General features: G+C 45.4%; 1 protein-coding gene across 7 annotated transcripts in view; it reads right to left on the reverse strand.

Annotated features, from left to right (window-relative positions):
* phf20l1 (PHD finger protein 20 like 1) overlaps nucleotides 1–16,148 on the reverse strand; it is a 94,244-nt gene that overhangs the window by 31,069 nt on the left and 47,027 nt on the right. For all 7 annotated transcript variants that reach the window (XM_055633561.1, XM_055633563.1, XM_055633559.1 and 4 more), the window contains 2 exons: nucleotides 15,559–15,826; nucleotides 473–655 (listed from right to left, as the gene is read on the reverse strand). In XM_055633561.1, the coding sequence (XP_055489536.1) occupies nucleotides 473–655; nucleotides 15,559–15,826 (451 nt within the window). The remainder of the gene's footprint in view (nucleotides 1–472; nucleotides 656–15,558; nucleotides 15,827–16,148) is intronic.

Raw genomic sequence — 16,148 nt, forward strand, 5'->3', positions numbered from 1 at the left:
TAGGCTTGTATTCACTGGAGTTTAGAAATCGCCATGAGGGGGTCTTATAGAAATTTTCATATAAAATTATAAAAGGACTGGATAAGCTGGATGCAGGAAAAATGTTCCCAATGTTGGGCGAGTCCAGAACCAGGGGCCACAGTCTTAGAATAAAGGGGAGGTCATTTAAGACTGAGGTGAGAAAAAACTGTTTCACTCGGAGAGTTGTGAATTTGTGGAATTCCCTGCCACAGAGGGCAGTGGAGGCCAAATCACTGGATGGATTTAAGAGAGAGTTAGATAGAGCTCTAGGAGCCAGTGGAGTCAAGGGATATGGGGAGAAGGCAGGCACGGGTTATTGATAAGGGACGATCAGCCATGATCACAATGAATGGCAGTGCTGGCTCGAAGGGCCGAATGGCCTCCATCTGCACCTATTTTCTATGTTTCTATGTTTCTAGTTGACGTGTTCTTTCACCGTAGCGTAACTGACCTGCTGAGTAACCGCTGGCCGTGCGAGTCACGGCTTTGGGACGAGGTTTGGTGGCCGCTTGGTTCTCGGCAAGGTGCGGAGCTGGGATCCGGAGCCGGGAATTCTGAGAGAGGTCGAGAGGCATCAGGTCGCTGATCCCAAGGACACCGGGCTGTCGGGGTGGAAGCCAGCTAACGACCGACCCTGCAACAAAACACAAGCAGCTCCAGTAAATCTTTAGTTCAGTGTTGTTCAGAGGTACAGCGCGGAAACAGGCCCTTCTGCCCACCGAGTCCGCACCGACCAGCGATCCCCGCACACAATCACTATCCTACACACACTAGGGACAATTTACACTTATACCAAGCCAATTAACCTACAAACTGCACGTCTTTGGTGTGTGGGAGGAGACATAGAAACATAGACAATAGGTGCAGGAGTAGGCCATTCGGCCCTTCGAGCCAGTACCGCCATTTAATGTGGTCATGGCTGATCATCCCCAATCAGTACCCCGTTCCTGCTTTCTTCCCATATCCCTTGATTCCGTTAGCCCCAAGAGCTAAATCTAATTCTCTCGTGAAAACATCTAGGAAACCACAGATCTCGGAGAAAACTCGCGCAGGTTACGGGGAGAACGTGCAAACTCCGTACAGACAGCGCCCGTAGACAGAATGGAACCTGGGTCTCTGGTGCTGTGAGGCAGCAGCTCTACCCGCTGCACCACCGTGCCGTGTCAGGGTTCCACCCGGTGAATATCCACTCCGATCCCTGCTTGCCTAGTGTGTAGGATAGTGCTAGTATGCGGGGATATCGCTGGTCGGTGTGGACTCGGTGGGCCGAAGAGTCTGTTTACACGCTGTATCTCTACCGTCTGAAGTCTGCCTCACAGTTCACAGCCCCAACAATCATGGTGCCATCCGCAAACGATCCACTTTTACAAAGGAGGCGGATGGGTACAGCACATGACCAGGCCCTTCGGCCCACAATGTCCGTGCCCTACACAAAGCCAAATTAAAGTGACCTCTTCTCTCTGCACGTAATCCACATCCTTCCCGTGTCGATCATACAGTCTCTTCAATGTCCCCACCGCATCTCTCCACCCCCAGCGAATTCCAGGCACCCACCACACCTGCCCACACATCTCATTGAGTCACAGTACGCACACAGGCCCTTCAGCCCACTGCTTCCATGTTGACCATCTAAGCTAGTCCTATACGCTCACATTTAGCCCATATCCATCTTAAACCTGTCCTATCCATGTACCTGTCCAAATGCCTATTAAATGTTGTTATAGTCCCAGCCTCAACGACCTCCTCTGGCAGCTTGTTCCATACACCCACCACCCTGTGTGAAAAGGTGACCTCTCAGATTCCTATTTATTCTTTCCCCTCTCACCTTAAACCTATGTCCTCTGGTTCTTGATTCTACTAAACTTTACCCCTCTCACCTTAAAGCTCAGTCTACTAGTCCTTGACATTTCCACCTTGGGGAAGGAGATATCAGTTCAGTTTCTTCATCAGCCATGATCATATTTCTGTCCTGGGCCTCCTCCATGGCCAGAGTGAGTCCCACCGTAAATTCGAGGAGCAGCACCTCATATTTGGCTTGTGTAGTTTACACCCCAGCGGTACGAACATTGACTTCTCAAATTTCGTGGAGTCCCTGCTTTCTCCCTCTTTCCCCTGCGCTTCTCAGCTCTCCCTCAGCTCACTGTCTCCGCCTCTTTCCTTTCTTCTTCCCCCCCCCCCCCCCCCCCCCCCAAACAGTCTGAAGAAGGGTCTTGACCCGAAATGTCACCTATTTCCTTCGCTTCATAGATGCTGCCTCACCCGCTGAGTTTCTCCAGCATTTTTTTTATCTACTATCAGTTCAGTTTAGTTTATTGTCATGTGTACCTCGGTACAGTGAAAAGCTTTTGTTGTATGCTATCCAGTCAGCGGGAAGATAATACGTGATTACAATCGAGCCATTTGCAGTGTACAGATACATGATAAGGGAATAACGTTTAGTGCAAGGTAAAGCCAGTAAAAAGCCTATTTTCAAGAGAGAGTTAGATTTAGCTCTTGGGGCTAAAGGAATCAAGGGATATGGGGAGAAGGCAGGAACGGGCTACTGATTGTGGATGATCACATTGAATGGCAGTGTTGGCTCAAAGGGCTGAATGACCTACTCCTGCACCTATTGTCTATGTATCATAGTTAAAGTAAGATATGTTGCTGCAGGAGTAGAGATTTAAGAGTGTGGAGGGATTGTAATGTGTGACTGTAGTTGTTCTCCTGTGGCCGGCATGTAGATAGTCGCCCGTGTTAGGCACCAACCCAATCTATGCCTCCGATATTTGATTTACCTGTCAGATCTCCACACAACCTACCAACCTACCAGAGAAAGCAATCCCAGTTTATCCAATATCTCCATACAGCCACTACACCAATCCAAGATTGCAAGAGTGATTATTGAAATTAAACCATTAAATCAAATTATAATAAGGACCGACACACAACATACATCCACCCACAATATTCAGCCTACATTGTCAAGGTGACAAAACAAAGAGTAACTCAGCGGGTCAGGCAGCATCTGTGGAGAACATGGATAGGTGACGTTTCACAGAGTGCTGGAGTAACTCAGCGGGTCAGGCAGCATCTGTGGAGAACATGGATAAGTGATGTTTTGATGCTTTGTGTACAGGCCCTTTAGACTTTAGAGATACGGCGTGGAAACAGGCCCTTTGGCCCATCGAGTCTGTGCTGACCAGCCATCACCTGTTCACTAGTTCTATCATGCACATATGGGGACAACTATTCGGAAGCCAATCAACCTACAAACCTGAACGTCTTTGGAGTGTGGGAGGAAACCGGATCACCCGGAGAAAACCCACGCGGTCATGGGGAGAACATACAAACTCCGTACAGACAGCATCCGTAGTCAAGATGGAACCCGGGTCTCTAGCGCTGTGAGGCAGCAACTCTACCGCCCTTTAAATCAGCCAGAAACATTCAGGTTTGGTTTGTGAACAAATATTATTTCATTCCTTGTGGGTTTTAAGGCTCCAGCTTGACCAGAGAGCAGCATCACTGGCCAATCCTACTGGCATTGACATTAGGCAGATAGCATTAAAACACTCCCTTATACCTCATTGGACACCCTTGGACTATCTTTAATCAGACTTTACTGGCTGTACCTTGCACTAAACATTATTCCCTTATCATGTATCTGTACACTGTGGATGTCTCAATTGTAATCATGTGTTATCTTCCCGCTGAGCGGATAGCACGCCACAAAAGAGCTTTTCACTGTACCTCGGTACACGTAACAATAAACTAAACACATACATGGCCACCAAGATGCCCTATCCAAGCTTGTCACGCCTACTCAAGGTTACACCTATAGCTTTCTATACCTTTCCTATCCATACTTCGCTGAATGTAGCACTTAGCAAAGCCAGGTGCACAAGTGTATCTTTTAGAAGTTCACAAGTTATAGTAGAATTAGGCCATTCGGCCCACTCTTGATATTAATGTTTTCCAGAACAAGGGGTCACAGTTTAAGGATAAGGGGGAAGTCTTTTAGGACCGAGATGAGAAAATCATTTTTTACACAGTGAGTGGTGAATCTGTGGAATTCTCTTCCACAGAAGGTAGTTGAGGCCAGTTCATTTGCTATAATTAAGAGGGAGTTAGATGTGGCCCTTGTGGCTAAAAGGATCAGGGGGTATGGAGAGAAGGCAGGTACAGGATACTGAGTTGGATGATCAGCCATGATCATTTTGAATGGCGGTGCAGGCTCGAAGGGCCGAATGGCCTACTCCTGCACTATTTTCTATGTTTCTATGAGTCTGCTCCGCCATTAAATCATGGCTGATCTCTCCCTCCTAATCCCATTTTCCTGCCTTCTCCCCATAACACTTTACACCCGTTCTAATCAAGAATTTGTCCATCTCTGCCTTAAAGATATCCACTGACTTGGCCTCCACAGCCGTCTGTGCAACGAGTTCCACAGATTAACTACCCTCTGACTAAAGAAGTTGCTCCTCACCTCCTTTCTAAAAGAGCGCCCTTTAACTGAGTGAAATTACAGACAGGATGATCGCGTTACATCTCGACCTGCTAACAGTTACAAGGTGCCCAGATTTTATTCCCTTTTAACAAACGTCAGAGGATTGTTGCTCATTGCAGCATTTTGACATTTTGTCTTAACTAAAGGAGGCAAACTAATAAATCTGTGACAAAGTAATCTTTTCCACGGATAATAAATTATTTTTCAATGCAGCAATTGTGAGGAATGAAGAATTTGACGGCAAAAATAAATGGATCAAAAAGCAAACTCACTGGCCAGAAACATCTTGAAATAATTTGAGGCCATGAAAAGTGGTGTTTAAAAGCAGGTTCTGCTCGGCACAGAAAGGACTAGTAACTTTACCCTCGTCTAATGAATACAAAAATCTTTAAATCTGCAATGACAAAATTATTTTAAAACCTCCTGTAGCCTTGACAGTAACCAAGAAATTCCAATCCATTGGCAAGGTCATAAGGGATAGCAGAAGAATTAGGCCATTCGGCCCATCGTCTACTCTGCCATTCAATCATAGCTAATCTATCTCTCCCTCCTAACCCCATTCTCCTGCCTTCTCCCCATAACCCCTGACACCCGTACTAATCAATAATCTTTCTATCTCTGCCTTAAAAATATCCACTGACTTGGCCTCCACAGCCGTCTGTGGCAAAGAATTCCACAGATTCACCACCTAAAGAAATTTCTCCTCATCTCCTTCCTAAAGGAACGTCCTTTAATTCTGAGGCTGTGCCCTCTGGTCCTAGACTCTCCCACTAGTGGAAACATCCTCTCCACATCCACTCTATCCAAGCCTTTCACTATGCAGTAAGTTTCAATGAAGTGTCCCCTCATTCATTAAAGAATAGTTAATGCAGGTAGACCTTTGTGGTTTCCTTCCTAAAGAAAGTAGTGAAAGAAAGCACTGAATAGCCACAAGGCAGTTGAAACACTGGAGGACTTGGATCACAAGTCAAAGTAAATGAGGGAAGAATCAGAAAACCCACGCAGGTCACGGGGAGAACGTACAAACTCCGTACAGACGGCACCCGTAGTCAGGATCAAACCCGGGTCTCTGGCGCTGTGAGGCAGCAACTCTACCGCTGCGCCACCGTGCCGCCCAGTCACTGTATCAATTATGAACAGTGTTATGTCACGCTCACTCGTTCGTCCAGAGCATGTGTCCAGAGTGCAAGAGGAGTGCAGGCTGGTGCTCGAACCACAGGCCAGGTAACTGAGAATAAAAACCATGCAGTGCTGGAGTAACTCAGCGGGTCAGGCAGCATCTGTGGAGAACATGGATAGGTGACGTTTCACAGAGTGCTGGAGTAACTCAGCGGGTCAGGCAGCATCTGTGGAGAATATGGATAGGTGACGTTTCACAGAGTGCTGGAGTAACTAGTTTAGAGATACATCATGGAAACAGGCCCTTCGGTTCGCCGATTCCGTGCTGACCAGCCATCACCTGTTCACTAGTTCTATCATGCACACTCGGGGCAACTTTTCAGAGGCAATTAACGTACAAACCCACACGTCTTTGGAGTGTGGGAGGAAACCGGAGCACCCGGAGAAAACCCACACAGGTCACGGGGAGAAAGTACAAACAAGGCAGATGAAACATTGGAGGATTTGGATCACAAGTCAAAGTAAATGAGGGAAGAATCAGAAAATCCACACAGGTCACGGGGAGAATGTACAAACTCCGTACAGACAGAACCCGTAGTCACGATGGAACCCGTGTCCCTGACGCTGTGAGGCAGCAACCCTACCCGCTGCAACACCCAGCATGGAGAAATAGGAGCAGTATTAGAATTGTCCCTAGTGTGTGTAGGATAGTGTTAGTGTACGGAGTGATCGCTGGTCAGTGGTCCAAAGGTTTCCACACTGTATCTCTAAACTAAACTAAGCCCAGGCCAGCCATTCTCATCCATCTCCCACTCCATAGTCACTCTGCTTCTTTCCCTTGCTCCATACACTCATCTCCCAGATGGATGTGATGCGGAGTGCAGCTGCTTTTGATAAGTTGAGATTTAAGAGCTGTTCTATTTCCTCCTCCCTCCAAATTTCCCAGGCCGAGATTTCCCGCTCCCTAGGAACTCAGTGGGATCATTAAAAACATGCCAGCTTACTGGAATGTTACTGTAGGTTCGTAACCTAATAACATTGTGGAAACATTTCATGTCCTTGTGTGACGCCCGCCTTCATTTCCTCTAGTCTAGCAGATGCACGTTCACACACGTAACCATGAAAGGCCTGGATAGAGTGGATGTGGAGAGGATGTTTCCACTAGTGGGAGAGTCTAAAACCCCTCAGAGGGCACAGACTCAGAATTAAAGGACGTTCTTTAAGGAAGGAGATGAGGAGGAATTTCTTTAGTCAGAGGGTGGTGAATCTGTGGAACTCTTTGCCACAGACAGCTGTGGAGGCCACAAGTCAGTGGATATTTTTAAGGCAGAGATAGATAGATTCTTGATTCGTACGGGTGTCAGCGGTTATGGGGAGAAGGCAGGAGAATGGGGTTAGGAGGGGAGATAGATCAGCCATGAATGATCGGAAGGGTAGACTTGATGGGCCGAATGGCCTAATTCTGCTCCTATCACATGAATATTGGGCAGGCAATCATTCGCTCAATGTAACGCCAGTTTCACCGTCAACATACGGCCTTGATGTTGGGTGTGAAAACCGCATAGATTGATACAGCATGGAAACTGGTCCTTCGGCCCAACCTGAATATCTAAACTAGTCCCACCTGCCTGCATTTGGCCCAGATCCCTCAAAACCTGTCCTATCCATGTAACCATACAAACGTTCTTTAAATACTGTAGCTGCCTCAACTGCCTCCTTTGGTAGCTCGTTCCATATTCCCACCACCCTTTGAGTAAAAAGTTGCCCCTCAGGTTCCTATTAAATCTTTCGCCTCTCACCTTAAACCTATGTCCTCTGGTTCTCGATTCCCCTACTCTGGGTAAGACACACAGACCTGCAGAGAAACAGCCTCGGTATTCACCCAATCTATTCATTACATGATCCTATACACCTCTATATGATCATAGAAAAACAGGTGAAGTAGGCCATTCGGCCCTTTGAGTCAGCACCGTCATTCAATATGATCATAGCTGATCATCTAAAATCAGTACCCCGTTCCTGCTTTTTTCCCCCCATGTCCCTTGATCCCTTTAACCCTAAGAGCTAAATCTGACTCTTGAAAACCTCTCAGTTTTCACCCCTCACCTGTCTCCTGCGCTCCAAGGAATAGAGTCCTGGCCTGCTCAACCTCTCTCTCCCTGTAGCTCAGCTCCTCGAGTTCTGGCAACACCCTCGTTAATCTTCTCTGCACCCTTTCCAGCGAGCACGTTACTCTATACAATGCCCGAAGGCAAAGGAACATTCCGCTTCTTTACTCCACAAATTCATGCAACACAAAAAAATGTAAACTATAACAGGGTAAGGAGTTGGGTTATCTCTTCATCACAACAGAGTCAATGCAAGGGATATGAAGCGATTTATCACCAGGAATTATAGCTTTCAGGAATGGAAAATATAGATATGGAATAATTGCCAGTCGCATGAACTTATTTGTATTTACCCATAAACTGCCTGTTACTCTCCTCACTTCCACCAGCCAACATCCCCCATAAATCCTCCTCTTTGTAGAACCATATGCAACCTCAAACTCTCCACTTTTCACCCAGTCAGCTTTCTATCCCAGGCTTTTGGTTATTACTCGGTAATAGCCAAGTTCAGTTTTAGTTCAGTTTAGAGATACAGCGTGGAAACAGGCCCTTCGGCCCACTGAGTCCGTGCCGACCAGCGATCCCCGCACACTAACACTATCCTACACACACTAGGGACAATTTACAATTTACACGCCAATTAACCTACAAACCTGCACGTGTTTGGAGCGTGGGAGGAAACCGAAGATCTCGGAGAAAACCCACGTGGTCACATGGGGAATGTACCGACTCCGCACAGACAGCAACCGTACATGGGATCGAACCCGGGTCTCTGGTGTTGCAAGCACTGTAAGGCAGCAACTCTACCGCTGCGCCACCGTGCCACCCGGTGTTATACCCCAGTTTGGTATGGTAAGGAACTGCAGATGCTGGTTAATACCGAAAATAGACACAAAGTGCTGGAGTGACTCAGCGGGACAGACAGACAGGCAGGCAGCAGCCTGAGAGAACATGGATGGGTGACATTTCGTGTTAGGACCTTCATACTGAAAGTAGAGGGGGCGGGGGAAACAACAGACAATAGGTGCAGGAGTAGGCCATTCGGCCCTTCGAGCCAGCACGGCCATTCAATGTGATCATGGCTGATCATCCCCAATCAGTACCCCGTTCCTGCCTTCTCCCCATATCCCCTGACTCCGCTATTTTCAAGACCCCTATCTAGCTCTCTCTTGAAAGTATCCAGATAACCGGCCTCCACAGACAGAGAATTCCACAGACTTACTATTCTCTGTGAGAAAAAGTGTTTCCTCATCTCCGTTCTAAATGGCTTACCCCTTATTCTTAAATTGTGGCCCCTGGTTCTGGAAGAAACTGGAGGAAAGAAAAGGCCAAAACAAAGCAAGGCCGGCAACAGATGACCAAGGAAGGGTGGAGCCCACAATGGCCCGTTGTTGGCTGGGGAAGAGGTGATACGAAGGGACACGAGGATGCGAACAGTGGAACTGGTAGGATGGCTAGGGTGGGGGAGAGGGAGGGGAGAGACCCAGACTTATTGGTTAACTGGCTATCATAGGAATATAAACAATTGGTGCAGGAGTAGGCCATTCGGCCCTTCGAGCCAGCTCCGCCATTCAATGTGATCATGGCAATCCACAATCAGTACCCAGTTTCTGCTTTTTCCCCCATATCCCTTGATTCTGTTATTCCAAAGAGCTAAATCTAACTATCTTGAAAACATCCAGTGAATCGGCCTCCACTGCCTTCTGTGGCAGAGAATTCCACAGATTCACAACTCTTTGGGTGAATATGTTTTTGCTCGTCCCAGTCCTAAAGATAGATCATGATCACAGTGAATGGTGGTACTGACTCGAAGGGCCGAATGGCCTACTCCTTAATCTATTGTCTGTTGTCTAAATGACCAACCCCTTATTGTTAAACTGTGATCCCTGGTTCTGGACTCCCCCAACATGGGGAATATTTTTCCAGCATCTCACCTGTCCCATAAGAATTTTATATGTATCTATAAGAATCCCTCTCATCCTTCTAAATTCCAGTGAATACAAGCCCAGTTGACCCATTCTCTCAGCATATGACAGTCCCGCTATCCCGGGAATTAACCTGGTGAACCTACGCTGCACTCCCTCAAAAGCAAGAATGTCCTTCCTCGAATCCTGAAACTATTCCAACCATCCTTTAACTTTGCGCAATGGCACCTCATTGTAATTCAGGAATGAGAGGGTTAACCTATGACGAATGTTTGTTGGCACTGGGCCTGTACTCGCTGGAGTTTAGAAGAATGAGGGGGGACCTCATTGAAACATACAGAATAATGAAAGGCCCAGATAGAGTGGATGTGGAGAGGATGGTTCCACTAGTGGGAGAGTCTAGGACTAGAGGTCACAGCCTCAAAATTTAAAGGATGTTCTTTTAGAAATGAGTTGAGGAGAAATTTCTTTAGTCAGAGGGCAGTGAATCTGTGGAGTTCTTTGCCACAGAAGACAGAGAAAAATAGATACAGGTGTCAGAGGTTATGGGGCGAAGGTAGGAGAATGGGCTAGGAGGGAGAGATAGATCAGCCATGATTGAATGGCAGGGTAGACTTGATGGGCCGAATGGCCTAATTCTGCTCCTATCACTTGCGACCTTATGACAATGGTACATCACTGTGAACAAATCACAAAGTGGTTATCATGAACAAAGACGATACAACCGCACGCACAAACCCTCCCAACATCAGCTTCCAGCAAGAACTTTAGGTTTCAGGGTCTTTAACTCTACGACTTTTCCTGGAATCTATTTCTGATGTTTACATACATTTCCTGCCCTATTTCTGGCTATTTAGAGGTTTACGTCCACGTGCCTCTCAAGATTTGACAGTCTACTATCTAGTATTTATATTATTTTCTAAGTTTTACTAATTTTATAAGATCCACATAAATTTGATCAGAGTCCTTCTCCCCTCCTGTCAGGGTCGTGACTATCTCAGCCCTGAAGCTCTTGTCGAAACTGTCTCCATCGTATGAGGTCAATGTACTACAGTAATAATAACACACATGCATCCTACCCCTACACTCCACACATGTGACAAGAATGCTTCGGGCATCAAATACAATGCCTCTTTACCCACTGTGAAAGTTGTCCACAAGATGTTCTCAACCAAATTAAATAAACCCATGATCATTACTCGCAATAGTTTTTACCAATCAGTCTGATGGGTCCCATCTTGACAGTCTGATGGGTCCCATCTTGACACGCCACCTATCCATCTTCTCCACAGATGCTGCCTGACCCGCTGAGTTACTCCAGCACTCTGTGAAACGTCACCTATCCATGTTCTCCACAGATGCTGCCTGACCCGCTGAGTTACTCCAGCACTCGTGAAACGTCACCTATCCATGTTCTCCACAGATGCTGCCTGACCCGCTGAGTTACTCCAGCACTCTGTGAAACGTCACCTATCCATGTTCTCCACAGATGCTGCCTGACCCGCTGAGTTATCCCAGGTTTTTAACCCTTTAATTCCCTTTGGCTGCTGCAGCACAGCTGAATTCCAATGCAAATACATCATTCATTCAAAGCCTAAACATTAAAGGAAAAATATTGCATATTTAGCGATCCAAGTACGGAACAGATGTAATCTTTGCTGCAACTGGACAACTTAACCCTAACCCTAAGAGCCCTGTTAATTTTACATGTGGCTCTGCTTAAAGAACGAGACTTGTCATAAACAGGGAAATCGCCTCTGCGTTTCAGAACCAGAATAACTAGCTTCACAAACATCACCCACACCAGTTAGGCTGAGGTTTTTTAATATATGAAAATGCTTGCATGCATGAAGATAGTTCAAAGTAGACTTAAACGTGGAGAAAAGTTTGCAAGTGAGGTAAGAGTTTAGTGATTTGCGTGAATATTGAGTGCTGCTGCCACAGGCTGCAGCAATGGACACAATTTTATTACCCATCCATCATCATCATCTAGTAGCAGGGTCTGCTTGGAATGCCAGTGATGCAACAATGAAAAGGGAAAAGCATGGCAGGAAGAACTTGTGTGCACAAGGTGCAAGATGACTCGGAGTTCATTATCAACAATAAAATTCGCATCCAATTATTGCTTCCTTTGAAGCTTTTTTTTAGGCAGAATTTAACCATTGAGTTCTTGCATTGATGACAGTCCCAATATTGAGCTCCTGCCTGAATTGACACCAAACATTGTAAACTTTGATATATTTTAATCTAAGCTGTGATGACACTAGTGTCTCGGAGAGAAAGCTTTCATGTCAGAACATATAATCCAAATTAGAGGACATCTTAGAGCAAGGAAACCATGGCATTTTTAGTAGGAAAGAACTGTAGATGTTGGTTTAAATTGAAGATCGACACAAAATGCTGGTGTAACTCAGCGGGACAGGCAGCATCACTGGAAAGAAGGAATGATGACATTTCGAAACGTCACCCATTCCAGCGATGCGCCTGTCCCGCTGAGTTACTCCAGCATTTTGTGTCTAGGGTATTTTTAGTTCTTTGCAAAGGCAAAGTGGAGGTTCCGTATTCCCCTCTCTCCCCCCCCGAGGTGTTCTGTCCCATCGTCCAAGCCCTCTCCCCCACCTGAAGCCACTTTGCTAGTCATATCTATTTTTGAACGGCTGACTATATCAGCACACTATTGAGCTTGAGAGCCAGAGGGGTTAAAAACAACTGAGGATAGGGAGTCCACAAGAACCCTGATGTTGAAGCCATCCATTGACTGCCAGAATTCAATCCCATTGTAAAAAATAGGCAATAGGTGATACCATTCAACATGTGAAATACTTTGTGTTGTAATTAGATAAATAATGAGGAGCGCCTCAAGCTTCAAACAAGAAAGACAAACAGCACGGGTTCTGCAATCCAGCATAGTCATAACTTTTATTTTTTTTCCTTTGTTTAGCAAGACAGTATTTTCCTCTTTTACAAAAAAGTGTAGCAGAATAAGTAATGAAAGTTTGGTAAAAAATTCTTCATGAGGTAGTGTGCTTGGCGACAAGACTACCTGCACTACCCGCACACACACGCACACACTTGGTCCCGAAGCACATTTCCAGCCGCTTCTGTCAGGGAATTCAAACACTACCTCGTGACGGATTTTTTTTTTTTTTTTTTTTTTTTTTAAATTGCTTTAAAAAAGATGTACAACACATTGCATAAATTTCTTGACAAAACAACCTCCTCTTTTGCCACTAACATGATCGATAGCTTACACTGACTTGACGTCAAAGACATCATGCGACTTATAGCCTTCACGCCGACATCAAATGGCACGACTTTAAACATTGCTGAACAACAATCAGAAGAGTACATTCAGTTGAAGGCAGCACTGATGGCTTTGAGTGAGTTACAAGGCAGTTACACCAATCGTAGGCTTCAGATCAGGGTTCTTACTAGGAATTTTAGAATTTCTTCCCAAGAAAGGAAAAAGACTTTTTAGTTCCCTCATATAGAAAACAAAACAACCTTTGGTTACAAAAAATCTTTCCATCAAAAGTTCACCTTATACTCTTAGTTCTCCCTTTCTCTACCCATTTCGTGATCAATTTAGCCCCAAAAATGTAAACTGAAAATCTGGGTGGTAGAGTGCATGATTACAGCCTCCTGGTTTTGAGAGAAGTGAACAGTATAGACAACAAACATAATTTGGAACAAATCCAATTGGCAAGAATTGATTTTGTGACAATGAGTGGACTTTGGAGAAGTCGATGGCATGTCATCCCCCGTCATCCAAGCCTAGAAATGGTGCTAGCCTGAAAGCTGCAGAAACCTTGAACAAACACGGAAACAAATTCAAGCTGGCAATGACAGGGACTTGGTTAATAGTGGAGACGTATGCAAATGGACATTTCAGCGAGCAATCATTTAAAACCTCAAGCCTGATTCGCTGGTGTCGCTGATGTCCCCCAGAGCCTGCCATTTGGGCAAGTGTTCCCTCTAGCTCACACTGAGCCAAATGATTATTTTCCTCCAGCTTTTCCATTTTCAGTATCGGAAATCATGATGTGATGGGTGGCTCCTTCGGAAGGAGGAAGATGAGAGAAATCATAGCAAGAAGAAGAAAAATACTGGCTGAATTAGTTACAATCTGGTGTTTGAAACTATATATACTGGACCAAGAGCCACGGGACACTGACTGGTGTAGAGTGATGTTAGTAGTTGAGCCAGTTCTACAATTACGCAGGAGAGATTCCTGTTTATTCCACAAATCAACAAACTTTCTGCTCTGCCTTTTTGATTTTGTTTAGAGTCTACATCTTGTTCCAGACTTTGATGAACACTTTAGTTGGCTGGAGAAAGTCCACCCACAATATTTATAACAATGAGAGCTAGGCTCTCTCCTTTGACAGTCTTGGACATGACTATAAGTACAATGCATCCGGCCTGTCACTCACTCAGTGAACAGACCACAGCTAATTACAAACTTCCAAATCCATCTTTGATTATAGAGTCTGGAGACTCATTGTCTCAAAAGTTCTCTCGACCACCACTGCTTTTGATATCACACATGGTCACAACATCAGACGATTTCAAATTGCAGTCAGGAGCCTCCTCATAACCCATGAGATGGTGCCTGACGGACACTCAAAATACTACCATTCGTAGCCCAAATGCAGCGACATCACTGAGCAATGTTTTACTCCACAAACCCACAGTCTGCTGCCAGCCCAATCAAATCTCAGCAACAACTGGCCCCCTCGCCACCAACTGAAGCACTCCTCCCCATCTCTGTCATTTCATTAAAAAAATATAGATTCAAGATATAAAATTTTAAAGGTAAATTTTCTTACAGAACAAGGAACCACAGAACGATCAAATCATGGGTCAGGGTTCCAAATGCGACAAGATTTTAGTTCCCCCGAGGTTTGATTGAGTACACGTGTGCAACTTGGTCGCTCCATGTATTTTATTTGGTTTGGGCAGCGTGGGAGACGGTCGCTTACCACGGGGGTACGACAGGCAGAAGGCGTTGATGACTTCTATCTGCACCCTCTGGTACACGGCGCTTTGCCAGACTGTCTGATTGTCCTGTCTTACTACTGATGGGGACGGTCATTGGAGCCGTGACAACCCAGGATGGTGATCTTGGCAACGAATGCCGATTGGAATATTCGAACCTGAGCGACAAAGTGCTGGAGTGAGAGGGGCTTTAGAGAAGAATTGCTCAAGTAAACCACATCTTGCTTCAATGGGTTTAGTTACTCGTTTTCCTTCATTGTAGTAGCTTATTTTCGTGTCAGCTTTCGATACCACTACGCAATAATGAATGGAATAGTTGTGCTGAACTTTCAATCCCCTGGTGTTTACAAAGAAATTCATTACAAAAAAACACATCAGGGTGACCAACTGGCTGGTTCTGTCAGACTGACTGTGAGTAAATAAATCTAATTCTAGTAGAAAGTTCTTTTTTCTTAAAAAAAACATTGCTGTTTTATATCGAGGATGATATGCAATCCTGAGTTGTGAAATCTGACTCGTTTCTTTCATAAGCAAATGTGGACCAATCAAGAAATGAAAGCCAGGCTTCTATTTTCATCAGCTGTGCAGATTTTAAGTGCATGTTTCAGCCTAAGTAGGAACCATGATCTCAGCAGCTATGGTGCAGTCCAACCCATGAGCAATAAAGTGGAGGAACTGGCATGCATCACATCACTTAAAGTTACGGAGAAAGATCAAAGAAAAGCTTTACATAACTAAACATGCTGACATACCTGAAAATACCAGTATACATGTGGTTTTCAAAGAAAAACAACAAAATCTTCAGAATTCTTTCAACACAATTAACAGCCACAACTAGAAGCTAAATAGCTTTTTGCTTTAAAACCCCCTGTAGGCAAGACTCACTAATCAACGCACTAACCAGTGTGAGGGATATCTGGAGGTGGAGGTGGGGATAATGTCTGAGGAAATTGTACATTGTGGAACTCCTTGCCCTGAGGTATAGGTGGGTCAGGAGGATGATTGGTGGCCAGTGTGCTCCAGGGTGCTTCCTCAGCCTTTGTCTTCCTTCTTCGCAGTTTAGTCACAGATGAAGATGAAGAAAGTGGATCACTTTTCTGATTCAGACGATAGGAGTCACCACTGCTCCCTTCAGTCTTCAGCTGGGCGATGGAATCAGGGGGCTGCAGCTGCAGAAGACCAAAGGACAACAATTAACTGAGATAATCCCAGCCTGCTGAAGCTATCGCAGCTCGTTTCGCACTAAAACTACCAACTGGATTTCAACTTCAACCTGGACAAGTCAAGGCGAAAACAAAGATTCATTTTAAATTTCATGCAGGAACCACAGAGTTCATTTATCCTAACTTGTTCAACAGACATAAACATTGGTACGAAGGAACTGCAGATGCTGGTTTAAATCGAAGTGGCACAAAATGCTGGAGTAACTCAGTGGGACAGGCAGCATCTCTGGAGAGGAGGAATGGGTGACGTTCCAGGTCGAGACCCTTC

This window comes from Leucoraja erinacea, chromosome 4 (assembly GCF_028641065.1).
Source record: "Leucoraja erinacea ecotype New England chromosome 4, Leri_hhj_1, whole genome shotgun sequence".
NCBI lineage: Eukaryota > Metazoa > Chordata > Chondrichthyes > Rajiformes > Rajidae > Leucoraja > Leucoraja erinaceus.